The sequence below is a fragment of the Artibeus jamaicensis genome, unplaced genomic scaffold (genome assembly GCF_021234435.1).
Source record: "Artibeus jamaicensis isolate MK-2021 breed Jamaican fruit bat unplaced genomic scaffold, CSHL_Jam_final contig_793, whole genome shotgun sequence".
Classification (NCBI taxonomy): domain Eukaryota; kingdom Metazoa; phylum Chordata; class Mammalia; order Chiroptera; family Phyllostomidae; genus Artibeus; species Artibeus jamaicensis.
In genome coordinates this window covers 13174463-13198355 of record NW_026521975.1, presented here as the reverse complement: position 1 = coordinate 13198355, position 23893 = coordinate 13174463, and the positions used below count along the sequence as shown (strand labels likewise).

General features: G+C 44.4%; 1 protein-coding gene across 3 annotated transcripts in view; it reads left to right on the top strand.

Moving 5' to 3' along the window:
• Nucleotides 1-3781: 3781 nt before the first annotated feature.
• LOC119039416 (kalirin) overlaps nucleotides 3782-23893 on the top strand; it is a 571768-nt gene continuing 551656 nt past the window's right edge. For all 3 annotated transcript variants that reach the window (XM_053672926.1, XM_053672927.1, XM_037132217.2), the window contains exon 1: nucleotides 3782-4249. In XM_053672926.1, coding sequence (XP_053528901.1) covers nucleotides 4177-4249 — 73 coding nt within the window. In that variant the 5' untranslated portion in view covers nucleotides 3782-4176. The remainder of the gene's footprint in view (nucleotides 4250-23893) is intronic.

The following is a 23893-nucleotide window of genomic DNA, read 5'->3' as shown; positions in this document are numbered from 1 at the left end:
GTGTTTTCTCTCTGGGTCTCTGTGTTAATATGAAGTTTTATTCTTATAAGGACACAGTCATATTGGATTAGGGCCCACCCTAATGACCTTATCCAAAATTGATTACATCTCCAAATAACATCATATTCACAGGTTTTAGGACTTCCACATATCTTTTTGGGGAGGTGTGCAAAATTCAACTCATAATATATGGCAAATCACATAGATTTTTCAAATGACAAACCAACTCTGAATCTTTGGGATAAACCACTTTGCCATGATGTATTACCCTTGTAATATGTTGTTGGGTTTGATTTGCTAAAACTTTATTAAAATTTTTGCATCTATGTTCATAAAAGATAGTGGTCTGTAGTTTTCTCCCCATTAATTGGTCTTTGTTTCATTTTGGCATCTGAGTTATACTAACCTTATAGAAATAATTGGGAAATAATTCCCTCTTCTCCATTTTTCTGGATTAGTGAGTGTGGGATTGCTTTTATTTCTTATTTTTTCCTTACATGTTTTACAGAATTCACCAGTGAAACCATAAGGGTCATATTTTCTTTGTGGGAAGCTTTTAAACTACAAATTTTATTTCTTTAATGAATGTTCAACTATTTAAATGATCTATTTCTTCTTGAGTAAGCTTTAGTAGTTTGTGCCTTTCAAGGAACTTGTCCATTTTATCTAAGTTGTCAAATTTATTGGCATAGAATTATTCATAATATTCCCTTATTATTTTTTTACATCTCTGTAATCTATAGTGATGCTGCTTCTCTCCTTCCTGTAAGTTACAATTTGATTCTTCTCTATTGTTCCCTTATTTCAGTCTGGTTAGAGGTTTATACATTTTATAGATCTTCACAAAGAACCCTCTTTTGGGTTCATTGATTTTTCCCTTTTGTTTTTCTGTTATCTATTTTATCGCTTTGGACTCTGGTCTTTAAAAAGTTTTGTTTTTCTACTTTGGGTTTCATTTACTCTTAAGGTAGAACAAAAGATCCTTGATTTGAGACCTCTCTTTTCAAAATATTTTAGCCATCTAAATTTCTCTCTAAGGGCTGCTTTAGCTATATTCCACAGATACTTATATGATATTTTTTTCATCTTTTATTCAGTCTAAATTCTTCCCATTATTCCCTTTGAGTTCTTAGTTGACCATGGGTTATTTAGAAGTATGTTATTTAGTTTTCAATTATTTGGGGTGGATTTTCCAGAAATTTGTTATTGATTTATAATTTAATTGTGTTGTGCTCAGAGAACATACTTTGTATGATTTTTAAAAAGCAACTAAAGTATCATTTGCATACCAGTGTGCATGGTGTGAATCCTTTTAAATTTATTGAGACTTGTATTATGGCTTAGCATATGGTTTATGTTGATAAATGTTACCTGCGTACTTGAAAAAATGTGTATCTGCTGCTGTAGAGTATAGTATTCTATAAATGTCAGTTAGGTTATGTTCTTTGATACCATTGTTAAAGTCTTTTGTATCTTACCGATGATCTCTTGCCTCAGTCTATCAAGTATTGAGACATATTAAAATCTCTGAGTATAACTGTGACTTGGTCTATTTCTCCTCGTAGTCCTATGAGTTTTTCTTCATGTATTTTAAAATTCTTATTAAATACAAAAACTTTGAGGATGATATGTCCAATCAATGAATTGAAATATCCCTCTTTATCCCTGGTAACATTATGTGCTCTGAAATCTTTGTCTGATATTCATATAGCTAAAACATTTAAAATTTTAATAGAAATCACCAAATTTTCACTCAAAAATCAATGTCATTATATAAGGTTATCCCCCATTCTGGTCCACACTTCTTGAGATTTTGATATGAACCTTCCTCTAAACATGTAATATTTCTTCTCACTTTGGGATGAGATAATACTCTTACCATACCTCTGGCTCTCCATCTGCATAATGGTGGCAGTTAATGGCAGCTAGGCCATCGTGTGTTGGGGGGTGGCAAGGGTGGGCTGGGGGAGGGGTGTGGGGGAGGGGAAGTACAGGATAATTTTGTCATGGGGTTAAATGGAGAAAATTTAGAAAGGACAAATTAAAAGTTTTTAATTTTTCATTGTCAGAGGAGGTGGTAAGTAGGGGGCATTTGGCTGCCGTAAGGCAGTTCAAGATATCAGGGCCAGATGAATTAGATCTGGCAATTCATCTCCATCTCATGGCAATTAACTTGTGACTTCAGAGTCACTATTAATAATATTTAAGGAATGGAGTCTGATAAGACATCCAAGATTGGAGATTGGTAACTGTACAACAAAGGAACAAAAAACATTGTGACATTCAGTAAAGAAAGTGATGAGTACAAGGAGCCAGAAAGGGTTCACTGAAAACTTATTTAATTAATTCTGTTTGCTGTTAGAGTTACTTAGCTGGTAGATCTGGAAAGATCCCAGGTGCTTTGATTCAGAGAGCTTCCCAGAGACAAATAGATCCAGAAGATTCTGGCTGTTGGGTAGCATGCCATCAACTTTAGTCTAGGACCTGGTTTTCCTATTAGGTGTGTTTAACACATTAGGTCAGGCCACAGCCATTCCATTTGCCTGGATGAGGCAACAGCAACAGCCCCCAACACACCCCATTAAATACTCAGGTTAAAGAGCCTCTGTTTTATAGGTTCTGCAGTCACTAGAACTATAAACAGAATACTGGCTAATTATTGTTTAATTATTGCTTAAAACCAATTGGCACAATACAATCACTGCATTAATTACCCATACAGCATCTGCTTTCTTTTTTTCTCCTGTCATCCCCACTCCTGCCCAGCCCCTCTCCCCACTTTAATTGAAATTCAGCTTGCCGTAACACCTCCTTTCTCCTGGCCAACTGGATCTCTCCATTCACACGAGGAAGACGAATAAAACAGAAAGCCCCGGGGATTAGGGAGTTTTGACAGCTGTCCAAGAGAAGCGCTGAGAAACGGGCCAAGTACTGAAGCAGGACAGAGACAAATGAGAGACAGAAGAGTGTAACGGAGAGAGAGAGAGATAGTCAAGGGGACGCCGCCAGAGGAATGAGGTGGACAAAGAGTCAGAGAGATGGGCAGAGGTGTTTTAAGGGGGCAGAGGAAGAGAACTAAAAAAAGGAAAGAACTACGGGGAGATAGTGATGAAAATGCAAGAGGCTCTAAAGAGGAGAAGGACAAGGGAGAGCTTATCTGCAAGGAGCAGGGGAATGGGGGGTGGGGAGTCCAGCCCCTAGGGACAGGTCAGTCCAGCTTGGGGATCGGTCTGAAAAGGAGAAAGACAAGCCGCTTAGGGTTCCCCCTCACACCTGGGAGCTGGGTGGGGCGCGAAGCACAGAGAGCAAGAGGGAAAAGGCTAAGCGTGCCTTGCTGGGGCGGCAGAGCCCCGGGCGAGCCGGGCTAGTGCCCAGCGGCCCCGCCCCCTCCTCGGCCACCTCCTTCGCGGGGCTTTTCCTGCGGGGCTCAGGAAGCTGGCCTAGTACTGCCCGGAACAATAGCTCCGGGCCGGCTCTCCGCTGCCCCAGAGGCTGGCGCCGGGCCGCGGGGCGAGGAGGCGACCGCGCCGCCGGGGGTCCGCGGCGAGCCTCGGGCCCTGGCTGGCCGGAGCCTCAGCAGAGCTCGGCGCTGCCCGAGTCATTGTTGGCCGGGACTGTGGAGCGGGAGCCGGGGGAGGAGCTGGGGAGTCGGCGGCGGCGGCGGGAGCCAGAGGGGGAGCTAGAGAGCGAGGGAGGGAGGGAGGGAGACGGCAAGCGAGCGGGCGAGCGAACGGGGAGGGAGGAGGTAGAGAGACAGGAGGGTGGGAGGGAGGAGGAAAAATAAAGAGGAGAGCGGAGCAAGGCTGAACAATAGAGACAGGCGGACGGGTGAGGAGGAGAGCCAGCTGCTGCTGTTGGGCAAGAGCGGGCGCCCAGGCAGCCCGGCCCCCGGCCCGGGCCAGTCAGCAGGCGGCCAGCGCCCCCGGGGAAGGGGTACCATGGGGGAGCCGGCGACAGGCGCCCCCAGCCCGCCGCGCGCCTCCGCTTGAGGGAGGCTTGGCGTCCTCTGCCCCAGCCTGCCGCCCCAGCCTCCAGCTCTCGAAGCCCGGAGTCCGCCGGGTCTGCGGCCGCAGCCGCAGCCGCTGCGCCCCGCGCCCTCTGCCCACCCGGCGCCGAGCAGTCCTCGGCCCCAGGCTTCGCCGGCCCCGGGCTGCTCGCGGACGCCCTCCCCCAGTCATGAACCCCCTAGAGGGGGCAGCGGAGGAAGCAGGAGCGGCCGATTCGGACGTGGACGCCTTTTTCCGCACAGGTAGACTGGGCACGGTGCGGGCAGCCGGGGGCAGGGCCGCTGCCTTGGGACGCGGCGTCTCGGACAAGTTTGGGGAAGCGGGACTGTTGCTGGGGTGTGCCTGTTGGGGAGCCCTCCCCCTCGCCGTCCGGCTGGAGTTGCGGAGATTCTTGTTGTTATGGCAATGCTGGTCGCGTTTCGGGGATGGGTGGGGGCTGGGAGCTCGGCGCCCCTCGGGGTTCACCTCACTTGCGGGAGTCTGTAGTGGGGAGGCGGGAGGCGGTTCCCTCGGCCGCCTTCTCCCCGAGCGCGGGGATGGGGCGATGTTGGATCACTTTGCGGCGCGTGGATCCGGCTACCGGCGTCCCCGTCCACTCCCTCCACACCCTTCTCCCCGCGCCTGTCAGCCCGTCTCTGGCCGCCCCAGGCTGGCACCCCTTCTCGGCCCAGGGTCCCGGGGCCCTGATGTGCAAAGAAAAAGGCCTTGGGGACCCAGAGTCACGCAGGCTGCAGACTGACAGTCATAAGCGGGGCGGACCCAGGACGCTCAAGCGGGGTGTGTGTGGGGAGCCTGCGTCTTAGACTTGAGAGGCAGACCGTGCCGGGAGGGCGGTGGGCGCCTCAGGCGTCCTCCTTGTCCTCTTCTCCAGTTCTGGGAACGGATGAGATTTTCATAAGAATCACTTATTCCTGGAAGTGTGAGTTAGCGTCCCCCTCATACACACCCACTGAGTCTTTGCTTGCCTGTGGTTTGTAAAGCCCCCAGATTTGTCTTTCCAGCTGTTTGCAGCCTCACCACCTCCCATCCCCCAGCTCTATAGCTTCTCTCGCTCCCTGACCACAGAGCCCTTTCCCCAGAACGGACACCCACCACCTTCATCTCCCACCACCTGTGGCCCTGTTTCTCTGATGGCCAAGGGATTCCCCATCTCCCTTTTTACCTGTGGCTTCCACCAACTCGGTAGGTAGAGCTCCGCATCTCCCATGTCTGGAACCATTTTGTCTGGGATCTTTGTCCCAAGGAGTCCACTAAGTTAGGAGACCCCGCGTTTCTGCCCTCTCCTTGGCTAAGTTATATTAGAGAACGCTGACTGGTGGGGCCAGATCAGGTTAGCTCTGAAGGCTTTCTGCACGTCCATCTGTTTCCTAAACTCATTGCTTTGCCCTGGAGGTCATCTCTAGGGAAGGGGGTGGAGTGCTTTGTTGGGGAGACTTGTGGCTTTGGAAGTCAAGATTTGATTGGCCCATATGTTCATTTTCTAGTGGGTCTGGAAAGGAAAATGCTTAGTACAGGCTGATGCCAGCACCTGGAGAAAGCAGAGGGAGCCCCTGTTATCCTATCCAGCTCCTCAGGCCCCAGCCTTGCCTTCCTTCCTCATTCCTTTTCCCCAGAGGTCACATTCATATTCCCTCTCTCTCTCTCTCTCTCTCTCTCTCTCTCTCTCTCTCTCTCACACACACACACACACACACACACACACTTGGCGTAGGACCCAAGGCATGGATTCTCAAGTGCATGTGGGGAGCCAGCATCTCAGACTTGACCTGAGTTTATAGCCTGTCATCTAGGGTCAAATTTCTGAGAGCTAAGTGATGCCTGGAAACATTCACCAGGGGGTCTTCTTGACCCTTCTTGCCTTCCATGTGGGGCAAAAGTGTGCCTTTTCTTAGCTCTGGGGGAAACTCTGGAAGGGGGAGACTCCCCACTTTTTCTTTCTAGATTCTTTCCTTTCCTTTCCTTTCCTTTCCTTTCCTTTCCTTTCCTTTCCTTTCCTTTCCTTTCCTTTCCTTTCCTTTCCTTTCCTTTCCTTTCCTTTCCTTTCCTTTCCTTTCCTTTCCTTTCCTTTCCTTTCCTTTCCTTTCCTTTCCTTCCTTTCCTTTCCTTTCCTTTCCTTTCCTTTCCTTTCCTTTCCTTTCCTTTCCTTTCCTTTCCTTTCCTTTCCTTTCCTTCCTTCCCTTCCCTCCCTCCTTCCCTTCCCTCCCTCCCTCCCTCCCTTTCCTTCCTTCCTTCCTTCCTTCCTTCCTTCCTTCCTTCCTTCCTTCCTTCCTTCCTTCCTTCCTCCCTCCCTCCCTCCCTCCCTCCCTCCCTCCCTTCCTTCCTTCCCACTCCTTCCTCTTTCCTACCATCCAAACACTAGTTCCTGTCCGTTCTCTGTCCCAGATCGTTGGAGGAGAGCTCAGTTTCTGGATGCTTGCTAATTTCTCACAAATGAATTCACATAGCATTAATGGTGTTAATGGCCTATAATGGTCCAGTATGTTGCTTTTCCTACGACTTTTCAAGATCCAACTTGGGGCTTACATTGAGTTCTAGCTCTGGCTCAAATCACAGAGTAAATAGCAGACTCCTGCGGGACTCTTGTTAGGGCTGGTCTTCCTTGGGCAGTTTGGTTGAAGGGAGGCTAAGTCTGATGTGCATTTCTAATCAGAGAAATGTGAAAAGAAACCCTCAATGCATATGGCTGGAACTGGCTTATGACCCTGTAACACGTTCCAAAAGGGAGTGCAGGCTGCCTTTGGTCCTGTGTCGCCCTCTGTGCTCTCCTTCCTGATCTTACCCCCTTCCATTCTCTAGCCTGGGCTCTTGCTGGGGATTCTTAAGGCCATATTTCTTAACTTTCTGGAATACGCCATATTTCTTAAGTTTCTTCCTTCTGATTCCTGTCTATGGAACATAGCACTATACCCAGCAGTCTGGACTTTATGAATTTATTCAACTGAACAATTGAGAAACCTTCAAACAAATTCTCAGAGTCCCTAGTGCCAGAGCTACCCTTTTCTTTTTGGCGGAAAATTTTGCATGCACAAAGACCAGACTGGCAATTGCTTTGTCAAAACCACGGCATACTATGCCTCTAATTAGGCATGTTTGGAATGATTCTGTCCTTACTTGTCATCTTCTGATTATTCTGGTATTTCACTTCTCCTGACCAACTGATTAAGCTAGATTTCTTAAATCTTCCCTCCCTGTGTGTGGACACACACAGACAACTGCCCCCAACCCCAAGCCCACTATTCTTATAGATTGGTGGGCTCCATATCATCTTCCTGGTAATTCTCTATTCCAAGAGTGGGAAAGTATATCTTAGTAGTTTTATTGATGATGGCTATGAGGCAGAGAAGGGGAAATATGGGGACTCAGAACTGGGACTAGGAACCACGTGGAACAGAAAACCAACAAGGACTTTTCAACTTCTACCAGAAGCGCTCTGCTATCTAAGATGCTGTGGAATACAAATGAAATATTCAAAGTGGTCTCTTCCCTTACTGAACTTTTTAAAGACAGTTACTTCTCAGAGATTAATTAATTGCTGAACATTTTGGTGCTATAAAACAAAAAGTTGACAGAAATACAGCAGAGTGGAACTGAGAGTCACCCTTGAGGGGGAATGTGGATGGGCAGTGGGAAGAGCAGGGTGAGCAAAGGCACAGGGAGGCTGGGGCATTAACACTGAGGATTCAGAATGACCAAATGGAAGGTGTAGTTCGGGGAGGAATGGGAAACAGAATTGGGTAAGTAGGGCAAGGCCGGACAGGGAGAGCCTTGGAAGCCCAAGAGAAGAGTTTGGATTTGATTCAGAGTTAGTAGAGAGTCATTTTAAGTTTTCGAGCAAGGGTATATGGTGAAGCAAGTGGTTTTTGGAAAGGTTAATCTGGAGGTAATATGACTGATGAAGCAGAGAAGAGAGTGGAAAAATCAGGGAGATGCAAAAGTGATCCAGACCTGAGAGGGAGGGTTCTTGGTCTGGGTTGGTGGCAGAAAGGATGGGCAGTCAGGGACCACACTGGGAGACATTTTCAAAGGCAGAAATGTGGAGATTTGTTGATGAACTAGTTAGAAGGGGAGAAGAAAATTAAGCCCATGAGGAAACAGAAGTAGCTTGGTTGATAGTACAGAGGCCTGGCTGTCCCTACTGATGTAATCTGGTTGAAGAGAAGAGTCCTTTTTGAAGGTAGTGATGTTAGTTCCAGATATGGATAATTGGGGTGATTGGGGGATATCGAGGTGGAGCTGTTTTGTGGGAAATGTGGTACTCAAGATAGGAGCATAGGCAGGAGGTTAGGGTTGGCAATGTAGACTTAGATGCCTTCTGCACTGGGACTGGGTACAGCCTAGCTTTGTGATGATTTGGCTCTTGGAGTGGGTGGAGGAAAATGAGGAAGGGCTCTGGTTAGACATTGGGGGAGAAACCCTTATTTAGGAAGTGGCAACAAAGGGGACTTGATCCTGGGGGCTCCAGGGAGTTGACGTGGGTTTGGATGTGATGACAGGCTGTAGACAGCGTGAACAGGAGAGCAGTGGGTGTCTGTCACTGGATGTGATAGAAAGAAGGCCACTGGGAGCTCTCGGGAGCACGATATCAGAACAGGGATTCAGAATAGGGATTTGGGGTGGTGGGTAGGAAGCAGTTACTTACAGAGTTTATCAGTGAAAGGAAAAAGAAGTTGTGTGCTATCCATAAGCAGTTTTTGTTTTGTTTTGTTTGTTTTTTGTCAGAGTTAGAGCAGGTTTGTAGGTGGGGGGATAAAACCCATGGACAGGAAAAACTGAAGATGGGAGCTTGATTGTTGAGTTAGACACCTGAAAAGGTGAGGTAAGAATAGGTTTTCTAGTAAATATAAGAGCTTGGCTTAGGTGACAGAGGAGAAAACTCTTCCTTTACTATTCAGGGAAAAAAAAACCCCAAGAAGATAGATGAAGATAAGATGATGTGGAAATATCTTCTACCTCTGTCTTTGTGTTGAGCTTTGCCCTGTGATTCCAGACATTTTCAAGTGGAGCATTTGCTCTTACTTGGACTTTGTCATACTCAGACTCAACTCTGTATGTCTTTCCAACTCCCCACAGTGGCTCTTCTGCACTTGCCTCCCTTCATTCTGCAAATGGCATCTTCCATCTCTGTCATGATATTTAAACCCTTGGTGTTGTCTGTGAGGGATCTCTCCTCCAACAAACCTATTAAATTATTTTTCATAGTTAGCCCTTGCTGTTCATGCTGCTCATGGACTTTTTTTTTTGTGGCCTTCATTCTTGTCCTTGGAATCTGCTCTCTCACCCCCACTCCAAATTGGTACCTGGAGGCAAATTGCACTTCCCAAAGTAGATTACACTACTTTCATCATATCACTACCTGGTCTGGTCTATGAACTTAAAGGCATAGACCAAGCATGTCTCACTAGTGCCTTCAGGGCCAAGTCCTTACTTGCCAGCTCAGCTCTGGCCTGGCTGCTCTTCTCACTATTCAAGGGCTCCTTGACTCATGTTCTCCTTGAATTATCCACCCTGGCACCCCCACTCTCTAAAGCTAACCCATTTTTGGAGATTTGAGCTCCTTCTTCTTCTGGGAGCTTTTGCAACTCAGAAGACCAACTCTCCCAAGTTCCTCAAACACTCACTTGTCTACACTCATTTTCTCACTTCATCAGTGGTAGTATATTGTGTTTTTACCCTTTCATATATCTCTAGGGTTGATCTCTACCATTGAAGTTAATTTTTCTTTGGAGGTAAGGAGAAAGGCCTTTTAAAAAGCTTATGATTTATCATAAAAAATCACCTCCCCCAGTACAAATAAAGCAAACATGGTAGTACATAAGCAATTGTTGAATCTAGGTGGTGGTGTGTTGGTGTTCACATTATGATTCTTGAAACTTTTCTCTCAGATCATAGCCCCATCCTACCTAGACAGAAGAACTGGATGTCATAATGTTTAGCTCATAGAGAAAGGAGGTTTGGGAATAACGACCAATGCAGGTGTGCAATTCTTTGAGTAGCTGTCACCACCCTGGCTGTGCACTGTCAGGCACCTAAAAGAGAGAGGGTCTGTCATGTCCTGAGCTCTCTTTTGCAGCAATGGAAAACATCTCTTTTTGACACTGTGCTCGGTGCTCCAGAATGTAAATGTGATGTGTAATTCAATGTTTATTATTTCTTCTTAATTCTCCTCCACTTCCACTCATCATGAGTTGGGCTTTTGGTCACATCATTTCCCAGGAACTTCTGGGGAGTAGCAGGAGGACTTTGCTGTTCTGGAGAGGGGATGTTGTTAATATTTCTAATATTGAATTTATGTAGACTATTTCTATATTAATGTATTTTAGAACATATCAGTGGTATTCAGGAGCTCTCCATAAGGTTTGGGAGGCTTTGCTTCTTCCTTGTGCTACCAATCATCAATAACTGTTATTGGCTCCTTCCCTCTAATTGTATCTGGTAATCTTTTGTGAGATGAAAGAGGTAAGCATAAACCGAAGCTATTGGAATAAACTAAAGCTACAGAAAGAAATTAAGTTAGAAGTAAGAAAAATCTACTGACTGTAAATATCAGTAAAGCACTAGCACAGGTGAACTAGAGGTTCCTTTAAGATGTTAGAGAATGAACATTTTTAGTTTTCAAAGTTCTTTCTGGTTCTGGAACTTGGCTGTTTACTTTTGGAGAGAGTCACTATGGTATAGTCCAGTGGTTCTCAGCTGGGGGCAGTTTTATCTTCCAGGGAACCACTGTCAATGTCTGGACACATTTTTTTAATGTCATAATTCTGGGGGGTAGGGGTACAGGCGGAGTGTTGCTACTGGCACAGCAAGTGGCTGCAGGTCTAGGGCACTGCTAATCATCTTGTAAGTCACAGGACAGTAAGGAATTATCCAGCCCTGAAGTGTTAATGGTGCTGAGGTTGACAACCCTGTGTAGCCAGAGCTCATGGGGTTTATTGTATAAGACAGACTTGGCACCAAACTAGGGGTAGAATCCCAAGTAAATTATTTAATCTCTTTCATCCTCATCTTCTGCAAAATGGGACTAATAATACTTATTTTACAGGTTGGAAGGATTACGTGGGAAAACAACGTATAAAAATATGTCGTGGCTTCTGATACACAGTAGGAGCACAAGGACAGCTCCTGTTGTTTTAATACATAAATGTGGTGGCACAGAGGCTGGGGGGGGTCCCTGGGTGGGTGCTGTGCAGGGCTTTTGACATGGGATGGAAGGGAGTGCAGAGAGGAGGCTGATGGGGTACAAGGAGCCTGTCTGTGGGACCAGAAGGCTAAAGTTTGGGCCTCAGTTCTTTCATTCAGTCATTTAACAATTTGTTTGACAAATACTTATCGAGTGCCTACGGCATCCATGTACTGTGCTATGCGAGTATGTAAAATCATTATAAAAATATATAGCACAGGAAGGGAAATGGATATAAATGTACCCCCTCAGGGAGCACTTACATTTAAGGGGTAGGAAAAGAAGAAAGAAGAAGCCTGTGAAGGAGGCTTAGAAGGTCAGGCAAGAGAGCAGCAGGTGAACACTCCCCTTTGCTCTCTACTTATCTGAATGTCTTGGGTCAGTGACTTTAACATCTGTATAAGATGAGGATAATGCCCCACTCCTGCACCAACAGGGCTACTGAGAGACTCAAGTCAGATACTGTGTGTGAAACGTCTTTATAGGTTGTACAGTTCTATCCAAATGTATATAGATAGTTCCTTCCAAATCGAACATTTTGTTACTCTAAGTGTCTCTTCTGACAAGTATTATTTTATTTAATCTGACTTCCGTGGGACCTTTCCAGCCCAGGAAGAGAGCAGTCCTTTCTCAACTTTGTTTTTGGGACACTCCTATTCTCTCCCCCACAAAAGTATAAAAATGCCAGCCCCCAGGCCCTGTCACATGGCCCCGTGCCATCTGGAGGCACCTAGCAAAAATGGGCTTCTTACATCTGCCAAGCCTCAGGTGGGTGCAGTGAATCAGTCCCTTCCTGCTCCTTCTCTGTCTGCAGGCAGTTCAGACTCCTCTTGCCACTCCTTTGTGTGTGAGTGATTGGCAGCAAAATAACCAGGAAATGATTGACAGCTACAGGGCTGTTGGATCAATAGAGCTGCTTGAAATTGTGTCTGCTGAGGAGTGAGGGAATGGAAAGAATCAGCTAGTAGGACAAAGGAATTAATTCAGAGAAGTAAAGAACAAACTTGGAGAATTAGCTTTTGTCTCCTCCCCTTCTGTCCCATGGTGTTATTAGAAGGGAGCTGGACATTAGCTGGAAAACATGGACATGAGGGATAAACAGTAGGCGTGAAAAATGGTAAGTAAGTGAGCTGTGTTCTCAAGGAAGTGGTTACCCCTCGAGCTGTGACTTGAGGATGAGTAGGATTTGGATGGGGAAGACAGAAAGTATTGTTTTCCGGTTCAACTGGTGTTAGGGAGGTGGGAATGTGCATGGCATATTTAGGGCAGTAAGAGGTCCAGTTTATGTGACTCAGAGATGGATGCAGGTGGAAGATCAAAGGGAGAAAAAAATTAGCAGAGTGTGTGGACTAGGTTGACTGATTGCTTCATTTATCAAACATGGGCTCCTAGATCGTTAAGGGCTTTGAGTCACAGGCCAAGGAGTTTGGTCTTTTCTGCAGTTTGCTTTTGAGAGACACTAAAAGTTTCTGAATGGAGCAGTGGCATGATCAGGAAGATAAATCTGGCAGCCCTATTGATTGGAATGGGGGAGGTACTGCTGGCCAGGGCTGGATTGGGATACCATTGTGACAGGTAAGGAGGGTCTGAACTTGATATCTCACAGTGGAAAAGGAGAGGAGGGGCTGGATACGAGGGACCTCGTGGAGGTAGGGTTTATAGGACTTGGCAACTTGGATGTAGAAATGTCAAGGAAAAGGCAGGACTTACAGATGACTCCAGAGCTTAGAGCCTGGTGACTGGGAGGATATAGATTACCGTAAATGACAGTAAGGAGTTAGGAAGAGGGCAAGCAGCTGTGGGGAGGCAGGAGGAGAGGGAGTATTTGGGGACTTACTTTGGGACATGTTACATTTCAGGTGTCAGTGAAATAGCTAAGGGAAGTGTCGATTCCGTAGGCGAATAACAGAGTCTGGAGCTTTGGAAGGATGCCAGAGCCGGAAAAGTAGATTTGGGAGATATCCGAAAGAAGTTGTGGCTGGAGCTATCAGAATAGATGAGATAATAAATGAAAAGCATATAGAGGCTTAAGGGCAGAGGGCCGTGACAGATCTGTAGACTCAAGTAAAAGGCTGGAGGAGAACCAGAAGACAGCAGTGCTCGGAGAAAAACAGGTCATCAATAGGCCTAAAGCTGCAGAGAGCTTAAGGGAAATGGGGACTGAACAGACCTCCTTGGTTCTGGAAACTGGGAGATCATTGGTAACCTTTGAAATTATGTATGGGAGTTGGAATCCAAATTGCGAGGGGAATGGGGAGTGAGTGGATGGGGAGGAAGTGGTGGGAGTGCATATAGATGACTCTGGAAAGGTTTGGCTGTGAAGGGAAGGTTAAAAATAGTAAGGTAGCTAGAGATGGGTAGCGGAGTTGAGGGAAGGCTTTTTTTAGGTGGGAAAGATATGTGAATACCTGGAGGTGGGGAGGAGGAAGAAGGCAGACGAGAAGAGAAGAATGAATATTCAGTGAAGATAGGCAGAATTGATGGAGGAAAGTCCTGGATGAGCCTGGAGAGATGAATTTCAATGTCAGCTGCAGGGTGAGCTTTGGGCTGGAGGAGGAGACTGGGAGAGGGCAGACCTGAGTAAAGTAGCTGGGGGGGCACCTCAGCCGAGGGCACAGTGTGCCTGATCAACAGTCCCGTTAGGGAGAGCATCCGTCAGCTGGCTTGGCGATGCAGGGGCTAGTGGTGGCATGCTTGGGGAGAGTGGTGTAAGCTGAGGACAGCTATGAAATCAGTGTGGCCCTAGATGGCCTTGGAGAGGAAAGATGGAAAGAGGTGTAGGAGGTCCCAAATTAGCAATCCTTTTAGCAATGTTGGTGGTTTCCTTTTGCAATCTGAGGTGGGATCTTCTCCAGGCTGTATAGCGGGGTCTGCAGAATCACTTCGAACAGAATGTGTCCAGAAGGCAAGTTAGTGGGTTGGAGGGCGAGTGGGGAGAGGAGAGAGGAAGGGGGACTCAGTCAAGAAGGTGTTGGGGGCAATCTCCGGGGGTGGGGGTGAGTGCCTGGCTATCAGGTGCTGTATCACCCAGGGGTGGGACGTGCTCTTGAAGTTCTAGAGTTTCCTCAATGCCTCTAGAAGTGCTAGAAGAAAGAGGAGGTATAGTGATCGAGGAAGAGCCTTTCCCCCGTGCTTCTTTATGAAGAGTAACCCCTCACACAAGACGGGAAGGTAACCAGGTGAGCACTGCCATTCCATTAGCCTGGAAACACTCCCTCTGATGGGACTCTCAACTCTCCTTTTAGGGGAAAATTCAAGGACTGACATTAAGGGAAAAGCCCATTTCAGTAAGGGTTTCTCAAGGACCTGACACAGCCCTCCACAGAGGTGGGGAGTAGGAGTCTGGGGGCTGCTATTCCAAAAGGTGGGCTATGGGGTACTTGGCTTACATCTCGTAGAGTCGAAGGAGGTGGGAGTTTCTTTAGGTGTAGTTCAGCTGCAGAATCTTAGTCTTAGAACAGGAACTTACTAGCTGTGCGACCTTGTGCAAGTTACAGCCTCTCTGACCTTCAATTTCTTCATCTGTGAAATGGGTAAAAAAAAAAAATCTTACCTCTCAGGGTTGCTGGTTGGTTGTAGATGTACTGTATATTGCTGTAGTTATATTCATACTATAAATAGTAATAGAAAGGGGATTTTATTACTAGTAATACAATTATGTATGTAATATAATAATTTACTAGCTAGATGGGTCTACCTTCCAAATCATGAAAATTATGATGCTTCTGTAGCTTGCTTCCCCCAACCCTCCTTCCCTCCCTCCCTTCCTTTTCTCTGTAACAGCACAGAGACAGGCAGAAATCTGATTTTAAGCTTGCAGTTATAGTTATTCCATAGCAGGCAGGGACTTGGCTAAAATCCCTGCCTTTTACACTTACCCTGCAGCCCAGGGACAATGGGTATCTATGGGTGGTGGGGGTGGGGAAACAGTATCGTGTTGGCAGCTGTAGGCTTAGAAGGAGACCCTGGAGACTGGCAGATGGTTAATTGAATATGACAAAAGGGGGCTAGGAGGCGGGGTGTGGGGCTTCTGGGGGATTCTTGCCTCTGACTTCTTACTGTCCTTGAAAGGAGGCTGTGGAGAAAGGGAAGAGTAGCTTCAGAGCAGTTGGGGGAAAAGATCTGCAGGACTCCACGTTGGTATGTGGCCATGGAAAGACATGGCCTTGGGCTGCGATGTAGGTGTAAGATACTAAGTTTCTTCCCTGTACCCCAGTGCATTGGCACATAACAGGCTCAGATACTCAGATGTAAAGAGCATACTTCATGATCCCAAACATTGAGTTTTGACAGCTATATCGTTGTCACTTTTCATGAGCATTAGACAAGGAACAGATCAATTTCAGTGAGTGGATCTCTTCATTTGTTTCTGCACTCATTCATTCAAGCGTCAAACACAAGCTATATACCTACTAAGTGCCAGGCTCTGGGGGTACAAAAACAAGTTGGAAATAATCCTTTCCACATAGAGGGTAATATTCTAGTGGGATTACCTGACACATAAGCAAATGATTGCTGTGTAGTATAGTAAGTGCCATAGGGGCTTGTGTGCTGTGTACATTGAGGATATAGAGGAAGGATCAATGGCCTCACCTGGGTGGGTGTGGGGAGAAATCACTCAAGAGGGGTTGCTGAGGCTGAAATGGGTGAGGGAGTGGTGGGCATGAAGACAGACCACTGTTCCAGAAGCTTGGTAATGAAAATAAGGAGAAAAAATGGTAATTGAAAGAACATTTTGAGAATACTAGTGGTGTCCTGTTCCTTTACCATAGTTGTGTTCTATTTGGGAAGGGTCAGGGAGCTGTGACTTGTATGTCCAATTTTATTCACATAAATTATGTGAATAATAATTCACACAATTGTGTCAATAATAATTTTAAAAACGTTATCAGGTCCAGTGAATTTTTTTTATTTTTCAGATAGAGAAAAGTGTTTGAATATGTGAAAAAATCATTGGAGGAGACAGTGGTAGAGAAGGAAGGTGTTAGAATATGTTATGTGTGTGGGCAGGGTCACAGGGTGAGCCGTAGCTCCTCAAACATCAGAAAAGGGTGGGATTCCCAGGTAAAGAGGTTATTTCTGGGATGGAGAGACATTTTTTCCTCTGTGGCTACTGGGGAAGATCAGATAGTGTTCAGGTCAGATGCTAGAGCTCTTACTAAGCTGACTTCAGACTTCTCTGTGAATGGGAGCCAAGGTCATATGATAGACTGAGATGCTGAGAATCTGAGAAGAGAGGAGACAGGCTGGATCCATTTTCCGGACAATGAGTGAGAAACGCATGATGTTTCCAGTTGAGTTCAGATTGGGCCAGGTATGCAGGCTGCTGCATCTTGCTCAGCCTTGAAGGCTCTGGAGTGGAGGTGAAAATGGTGGACTCTTGAGTTCTTGGGGGGTGACTTGGCCAAGACACTGAGGGTAGAGATGAGGTGTGCACCAGATTTGTTTGGACACCAGCCTCCCTAAAACTTTATGAAACATTGATGGCTCAAAGTCCTTTTAGAGGCCCTACCTTGGAGAATGGTCATGTCTGGTTTCTGCATGGGGGCTGTACACACCTTTGGTGTGGATTTGTCTATATTCTTCTCAAAATCCAAGTTAGTACCTTAAAGATAATACTTGCTAGATTAGTATTTGTTGGCTACATTATTTTAAAGTGCTAGTTTTTGGTGTGTTGGCCATTTGGGAGATTTATAATGAAACATTATGCTAAGGAAATGAATTGTTTTCGTAGACAGGCCATTCCACCTTAAACAAAAAACCTTTGAAATCAATATTGACTGTGAAATATAGTGCAAAACTCTTGTTGATTCTGGATTAATTAGAGGGGACCCCTTTTAACACTGGCTTGCAAATATTCATATATTTTACAGGCACTGGAAAACTAAAGATGTGCTCTTCTTTTAGAAAAATCCATACAGGAAGGTTCAGATGTACAAATGGACCAACTAATCAGTACTGAATGAATGTCTGCCATGTGCCTAGCATTATGCCAGGTACTAAGGGGTCTTCTAAAGATTAGTAACAAATGTTTTTTGTCTCTGAAGAGGTTAAGGCCTTGTTGTGTTGGAAGGGGGAAATTTATATAGGAAAATGGCTAATTGGAGATCAATTAGAAAGGGAGTTTAACTCACACATTGATTTATTTAATATGTACTTGTTCACCTATAAGCTAAAAGATAATTTAAATAAGTTGTAAACAAGTATTCATTTATTTTGTTTTTATTTTTACCCTCACCCAAGGACATTTTTATTTGCCTTTTTTCCTATTTTTTAAAAAATTTTATTTGATTTTATTGATTATGTCATTACAGTTGTTCTATTCCCCCCTTCATTCCCCTCCACCCTGCCTTCCTACTACCCCACCCCCACCATTCCCCCCTTTAGTTTATGATCACGTGTCTCAAGTTCTTTAGATTCTATATTTCACATACTATTCTTGCCTTCCCCCTATCTATTTTCTACCTACCATCTATGCTACTTATTTTCTGTGTCTTCTCCCCCCTTCTCCTCCTCCCACTCCCCTATTGCTAACCCTCCATGAGATCTTCATTTCTATGTTTCTGCTCCTGATCTAGCTGTCCTCTTAGTTTGCTTTTGTTTTAGGTGTGGTTGTTAATAACTGTGAGTTTGCTGTCCTTTCACTGTTCATCTTTTTATCTTCTTTTGCTTATATAAGTCCCTTTAACATTTCATATAATAAGGGCTTGGTGATGATGAACTCTTTGAATTTGATCTTATCTGAGAAGCACTTTATCTGTCCTTCCATTCTAAATGAAAGCTTTGCTGGGTAGAGCAATCTTGGTTGTAGGTCTTTGGATTTCATGACTTGGAATACCTCTTTCTAGCCCCTTCTTGCCTATAAGGTGTCTTTTGAGAAATCAGCTGACAGTCTGATGGGAACTCCTTTGTAGGTGACTGTCCCCTTATCTTTTGCTGCTTCTAGGATTCTCTCCTTCATTTTAATTTGGCTAATGTAATGATGATGTGCCTTGGTGTGTTCCTTCTTGGGTCCAACTTCTTTGGGACTCTCTGAGCCTCCTGGATTTCCTGGAAGTCTATTTCCTTTGCCAGATTGGGGAAGTTCTCCTTTATTATATGTTCAAATAAGTTTTCCACTGGTGGCTGTTCCTCTTCCCCTTCTGGCACCCCTATAATTGGGATGTTGGAGCGTTTAAAGATGTCCTGGAGGTTCCTAAGCCTCTCCTCATTTTTTTGAATTCTTGTTTCTACATTCTTTTCTGTTCGGTCATTTTTTCCTCTTTCTGGTCCACTCCTTTGATTTGAGTTCCAGTTTCCTTTCCATTACTATTGGTTTCCTGTGCATTTCCCATTATTTCAATTAGTTTGGCCTTCATATGTTCCTCTAATTTGTGACTAAAATCAACCTGTTCTGTGATCATCCTGATCACCAGTGTTTTGAACTGTGCATCTGAAAGTTTTGCTATTTTTTCCTTGCTTAGAGTTATGGGCTCTGGGGCTTTGAGTTCTTCTTGAGCCATTTTTGGTGTGTTCCCTCATGTTAAGTATGAGGAATGAAGCCTTAGATGTTCACCGGGGCGGGGCCACCCAGGGTGCTGGTTTGTGATGCTGTATGTGGGGGTGGGGTCAGAGAGGGGCAATAGCGGTCCCCTCTGCTGCTTCCTGCTGCTGGGGCCTTTGTGGTCTGTCTCACTGCTCTCTCCTTCACTGATTTATCTGCATGCAAATGTGTGACTGGGGTCAGCCTGCGGCCTTGCACTCTCACTGGGTCTGCCTGTTGCAACCCCACACCTGGGATCCGCCAACTGCCACCCATCTATGCGCCTGAGTCCGTCTGACCGAGTTTTCTTGTGCAACCCCACTCTGCCAGCTGCTGGCTTCGCCCCTCCTACTGGTCAGGCTGAAGAATTCGTTGTTATCAGACTTCCGAAAAGTTCAATTTTCTGTGTTTTGGCTGTGTTTTCTGTTGCTAAAATTTTGTTGTCTTTAAACTTGGTTGTGTGAGAAGGCACAGAGCTTCCACCTACGCCTCCATCTTTCCATCTTGGCGGAAGTCCTGCTTTTTTTTTTTTAAAGATTTTATTTATTTATTTTTAGAGAGGGAGAGAAGGAGAGAAATATCAATGTATGGTTGCCTCTCTTGAGTCCCCCGCTGGGAACTAGCCTGCAACCCAGGCATGTGCCCTGACTGGGAATCAAACCGCAATTGTGTGGTTTGCAGGCCCGCACTCAATCCACTGAGCTACACCAGCCAGGGCTTTATTTGCTTCTTAAAGAGAGAGATGGAGGGAGAGAGGAAGGGAGGGAGAGAGAGACATCCATGCAAGAGAAGCATCGACTGGTTGCCTTTGAGGCACCTAGACCGGGGACTCATGGTGGGACCAGGGATAACATATGACTGGATTAGGGGTTGCATGCTTCTGTGACCGGACCAGGATGAACCTGAAACCTAGGCATGTATCCGGACCAGAAATCCAACCTGAAACCTTTTGGTTACAGGAAGATGCTCTAGCTACTGAACCACACTGGCTGGGGCTAAATAACGTTTCATTCAGAGAGAATCAATTTTCAGTATACTTTCATAGAAGGTTAATTTTTTTATTCTGAAGTCTTTTTTTATTATAAAATTAATGCTGCCTCATTGTAGAGCATTTGAAAACTATGATCAAATGTAAAAGATAGAAAAGTCACTGTGATCCAAAAACCCAGAGAGAACCCCTGTTTGTTTATTTGAGATATTTTCTCCTGGTCTTACTCTCTATGTGTGCACTCTCCCTTGATCCATGGTGTGTATCATTGAGTTAAGTTGAAAGACAAATTGGGGTGGAGGGTGTTGACTTTTTTCTGGAATGAATTTAAATGTATGATGCACTATTATACACTTTTTTATTAAGCAAAGTAAGACATTCATAAGCCAAGTAACCTTTACATGGAGATAATGTAGGAAGACAGAGGAGAGGTAAAGGCATTGACATGCTGTTGTACAAAATATTTATTCAAACCAGAAGTGTAGGATCAATGATCAAAAGTGAATATACTTTCTCCCTCCTTCCTGATATTAAGATAAATTCAACAGATATGTATACCTGTTGCATGTACATGTTTGTACAAATGTGTGGCTAGTTTTCTTATTTACCAAAAAGGAGTTATGCTATACCTGCTTTTCTGCAGCTTGCTCTTATTACTTTATAAACATGGACATTTTTCTACATCAGTACATATAGCTCTCCCTCATTTTATTTGAGTTGTTATATTCTGTTGTGTGAATGTGCCATATTTTATTTAACTATTCTCCTAATGATGGATATTTATAACCCAGCTTTTCTGTGGCCTGGTGTTTGTTCTGGGACGTTATTTGGTCCAAAGGGTAGCAAGAAGGGTCACCCATTATTTGATCCTTTTCACAGGTGATGTAGGACACTGTAGGTTCAGGATGTTTCTCTGCTTTTATCCTCAGGAGGGAGGGAGAACAGCCAGCTCTGTTCTCTGGAGGATAACTTTTTTGTGTGATGTTTAAGAACACTTTTGTTAGTGACATTTAAATAGATGGTAGAGGCCATTCTTGGCTTCTTTTGCTGTGTGTCTTTAAGTGACCTGAAGAGCCAGATTTGCAGTCACAATTAGCCAAAAACAAAAAAAAATCCACATGTGTTCTGTGGGCTTGACTGAAAGTTAATTCCAATACCACAGGTATGGCAGTGCTTTAGGTTGTGTGTGCAAAAGCCATAGCCTGTGTTTGGCTAGAAGAATCCGAGGATGTGATTCAGGAGATCTTGGTTTCCTATTCTGCCCACCACTAATTAGCTCTGTGACTTGGCCAAGCTAGTTAACATTTCTGCTTTTACAGATGAGACCTCTCTTTCTTCATCTGAAGAAAGAGGGAAACAAAATTGCCCTGCCATACCTCATAGGAATAGTATGAGGTAAAGTGAGATAATAGAAGGAAAAAGCTTTGGACAAACAAAATTGCTGACCAAATGAAAAGAGTTTTCATTGGCTGCCTTTCTCTGGGGTCTCCCTCAGTTTTAAGTGTGGTTGAAAGCTGAGCTAGGGGACTCAGATGGGAGTGACAGCCTGGACCGTGTTTGAGGACTGTACATTTTTTCATGTCTAGTAGGAAATTGTCAGCACTAGAGGTGGAGTGGAAGGTTTTGTGATGAGTTCCATTTGCTTTTGGAAGAGATGTGCATACGAGAGTGGAAGAGTGACTCTTCTAAGTGCGCAGAACAGCTGAGGATTTCTCTCTGATGAGTGACAGTGTAGCTCAGTTGCCCACTTATTTCTTACAACCCAGATGTGCAAAGAAAATGTCGCTTTTGAAATTTACTAACGCGGTCCTAATTTTTCTCATGAACCCTCACCCCCACTTGGCTAGTTTTATAGTATTGTATATCAGGCATTTTGTTTTTTGTTTTTTTCAGGATTGGTCTTTTAGGGTGCTTGTTTCTTTCAGATAAATTTCTCAGTCACTCAGGTTTTTCTCCTGTTCTCCCACTTCTTTTCAGAATGGGATCTGTGTCGAGATGAACATGTGAATTGTGGTGGTAGTGATGGGGTGAGGGGCCAAGGGTGCTTAGAGACATGGTATGTATGATGACTGGTTTCACCTGGTCTTTGCTTCATGGGGGCTGGTCTGGTCTGATTCTTTTTTCTTAAATTATGTTTTATTGTTTATTCTATTATACTTGTCCCATATTTCCCCCCTCTGTCCCCCTTCACTCAGCCCCCTGACTCCCTCAGGCAATCCATGCCATTGTCCATGTCTGTGGGTCATGCATAGCTACTCTATTCCCTGTGCTGTGCTTTACATTCATATTCATCACTGTTCTGTAACTACCAATTTGTATTTCTTAATTTCTTCACCTTTTTCACCCATCTCCCCACCCCCTCCCATATAAAGAATGATCAAAACATTCTTTGTATTTATGATTCTGTTCTTTTCTGCTTGTTTGTTTATTAGATTCAGTGGTTGACAGATATGTAGTTATTGCCATTTCATTTTTCCTATTTTTAAACTTCTTATTCTTAAAGCAGACGTTTTAACATGGTTTGGTGATGACAAACACCATTAGCTTTTTCTCGTCTGGGAAGCTCTTTACCTGCCCTTCGATTCTAAATGATAGCTTTGCTAGATAGAGCAATCTAGGTTGTAGGTCCTTGCTGTTCATCACTTTGAATATTTCTTACCAATCCCTGCTAGCCTGCAAAGTTTCTTTTGACAAATCAGCTGACAGTCTTATGGGGGCTCCCTTGTAGATAACTAACTGCTTTTCTTTGGTTTGCAGGCCAGCACTCAAGTCACTGAGCCACACCAGCCAGGGCTCTAACTGCTTTTCTCTTGCTGCTTCTAAGATTCTCTTTTTGTCACTAATGTTTGGCATTTTAATTATGATGTGTCTTGGAGTGGGCTTCTTTGGGTCAGTCTTCTTTGGGGCTCTCTGTGCTTCCTGGACTTGCATGTCTATTTCCTTCACCAAGTTTGGGAAATTTTCTTTCATCATTTTTTCAAGTAGATTTCCAGTTTCTTGCTCTTTCTATTCTCCTCTTAGTACCCCTATGATGCAATTGTTGGTACATGTGAATTTGTCCTAGAGGATCCTTACAGTGCCTTATTATTTTTTTTGGATTCTTTTTTTTCTTGTTGTTCTGATTGGTTGTTTTGTTTTTTTGCTTCCTTGTGTTCCAAATCGCTGATTTGATTCTCAGCTTCATTTACTCTACTGTTGATTCCCTATAAATTGTTCTTTTTTCTCAATTAGTGTATCCTTTGTTCCTGACTCTATATTTTTTATGCTGTTGAGGTCCTCACTAAGTTTCTTGAGCATCCTTATAACCAGTGTTTTGAACTCTGTATCTTGCTTTGAACCTAAAGCAATAGATTGCTTTTCTTCATTTTGTTTAGTTCTTTATCTTGAGTTTTGTTCTGTTCTTTCATTTGGGCCACGCTTTTTGTCTCTTCATTTTGGCAGCCTCCCTGTGTTTTTTTTATGTATTAGGTAGAGCTACTACCTCTCCCAGGCTTGGTATAGTGGCTTATTATATTGGGTTGGCCAAAAAGTCCATTTCATTTTTCCATATGATGGCCCTATTAGTGCTTAGTTGTCTTTAACTTCCGTTGAAACAATTTTGTTAGATTTGTTTGTGACAGTTGTCATATTAGCATGTATTTTAAAAAACTTTTCAAAATTGGTAAATGTTTCTACAACCATCTTAATATTGAAGATGGAGGAAGATATGCAACACTTTTACTATATTATGCTTTATTATTTCAAGAAAGGAAAAACCACAACTGAAACTCAAGAAAACATTTGCACAGTGAATGGAGAAGGTGCTGTGACTGATTGAATGTATCATAAGTAATTTGTGAAATTTCTTGGTACTATTGACATTTTGGCCAAATAATTCTTTGCTGTGGGGCTGTCTTATGTGTTGGAAAGTGTTTAGCAGCACCCCTGGCCTCTACCCACTGGAAGCCAATAGTGGGAGATAGCCGACATACTCAAAATATCTAAATCAGTAGTTATTCATGAAAGAGAAAAATACTAAATTTTATTTTATTTTATGGAAAATACTAAACGGACTTTTTGGCCAGCTTAATTGTAGGTGTCTAGTGGCACAACAACCCTTACTACCCAAGCTGGGTCCTCAAGGTGTGCCCACTGTGTGGGGTGAGTACATTCTCCTCTTGTAGTTGAGAGTTCATTGCTGTTGGTATGTCCAAGGTCAG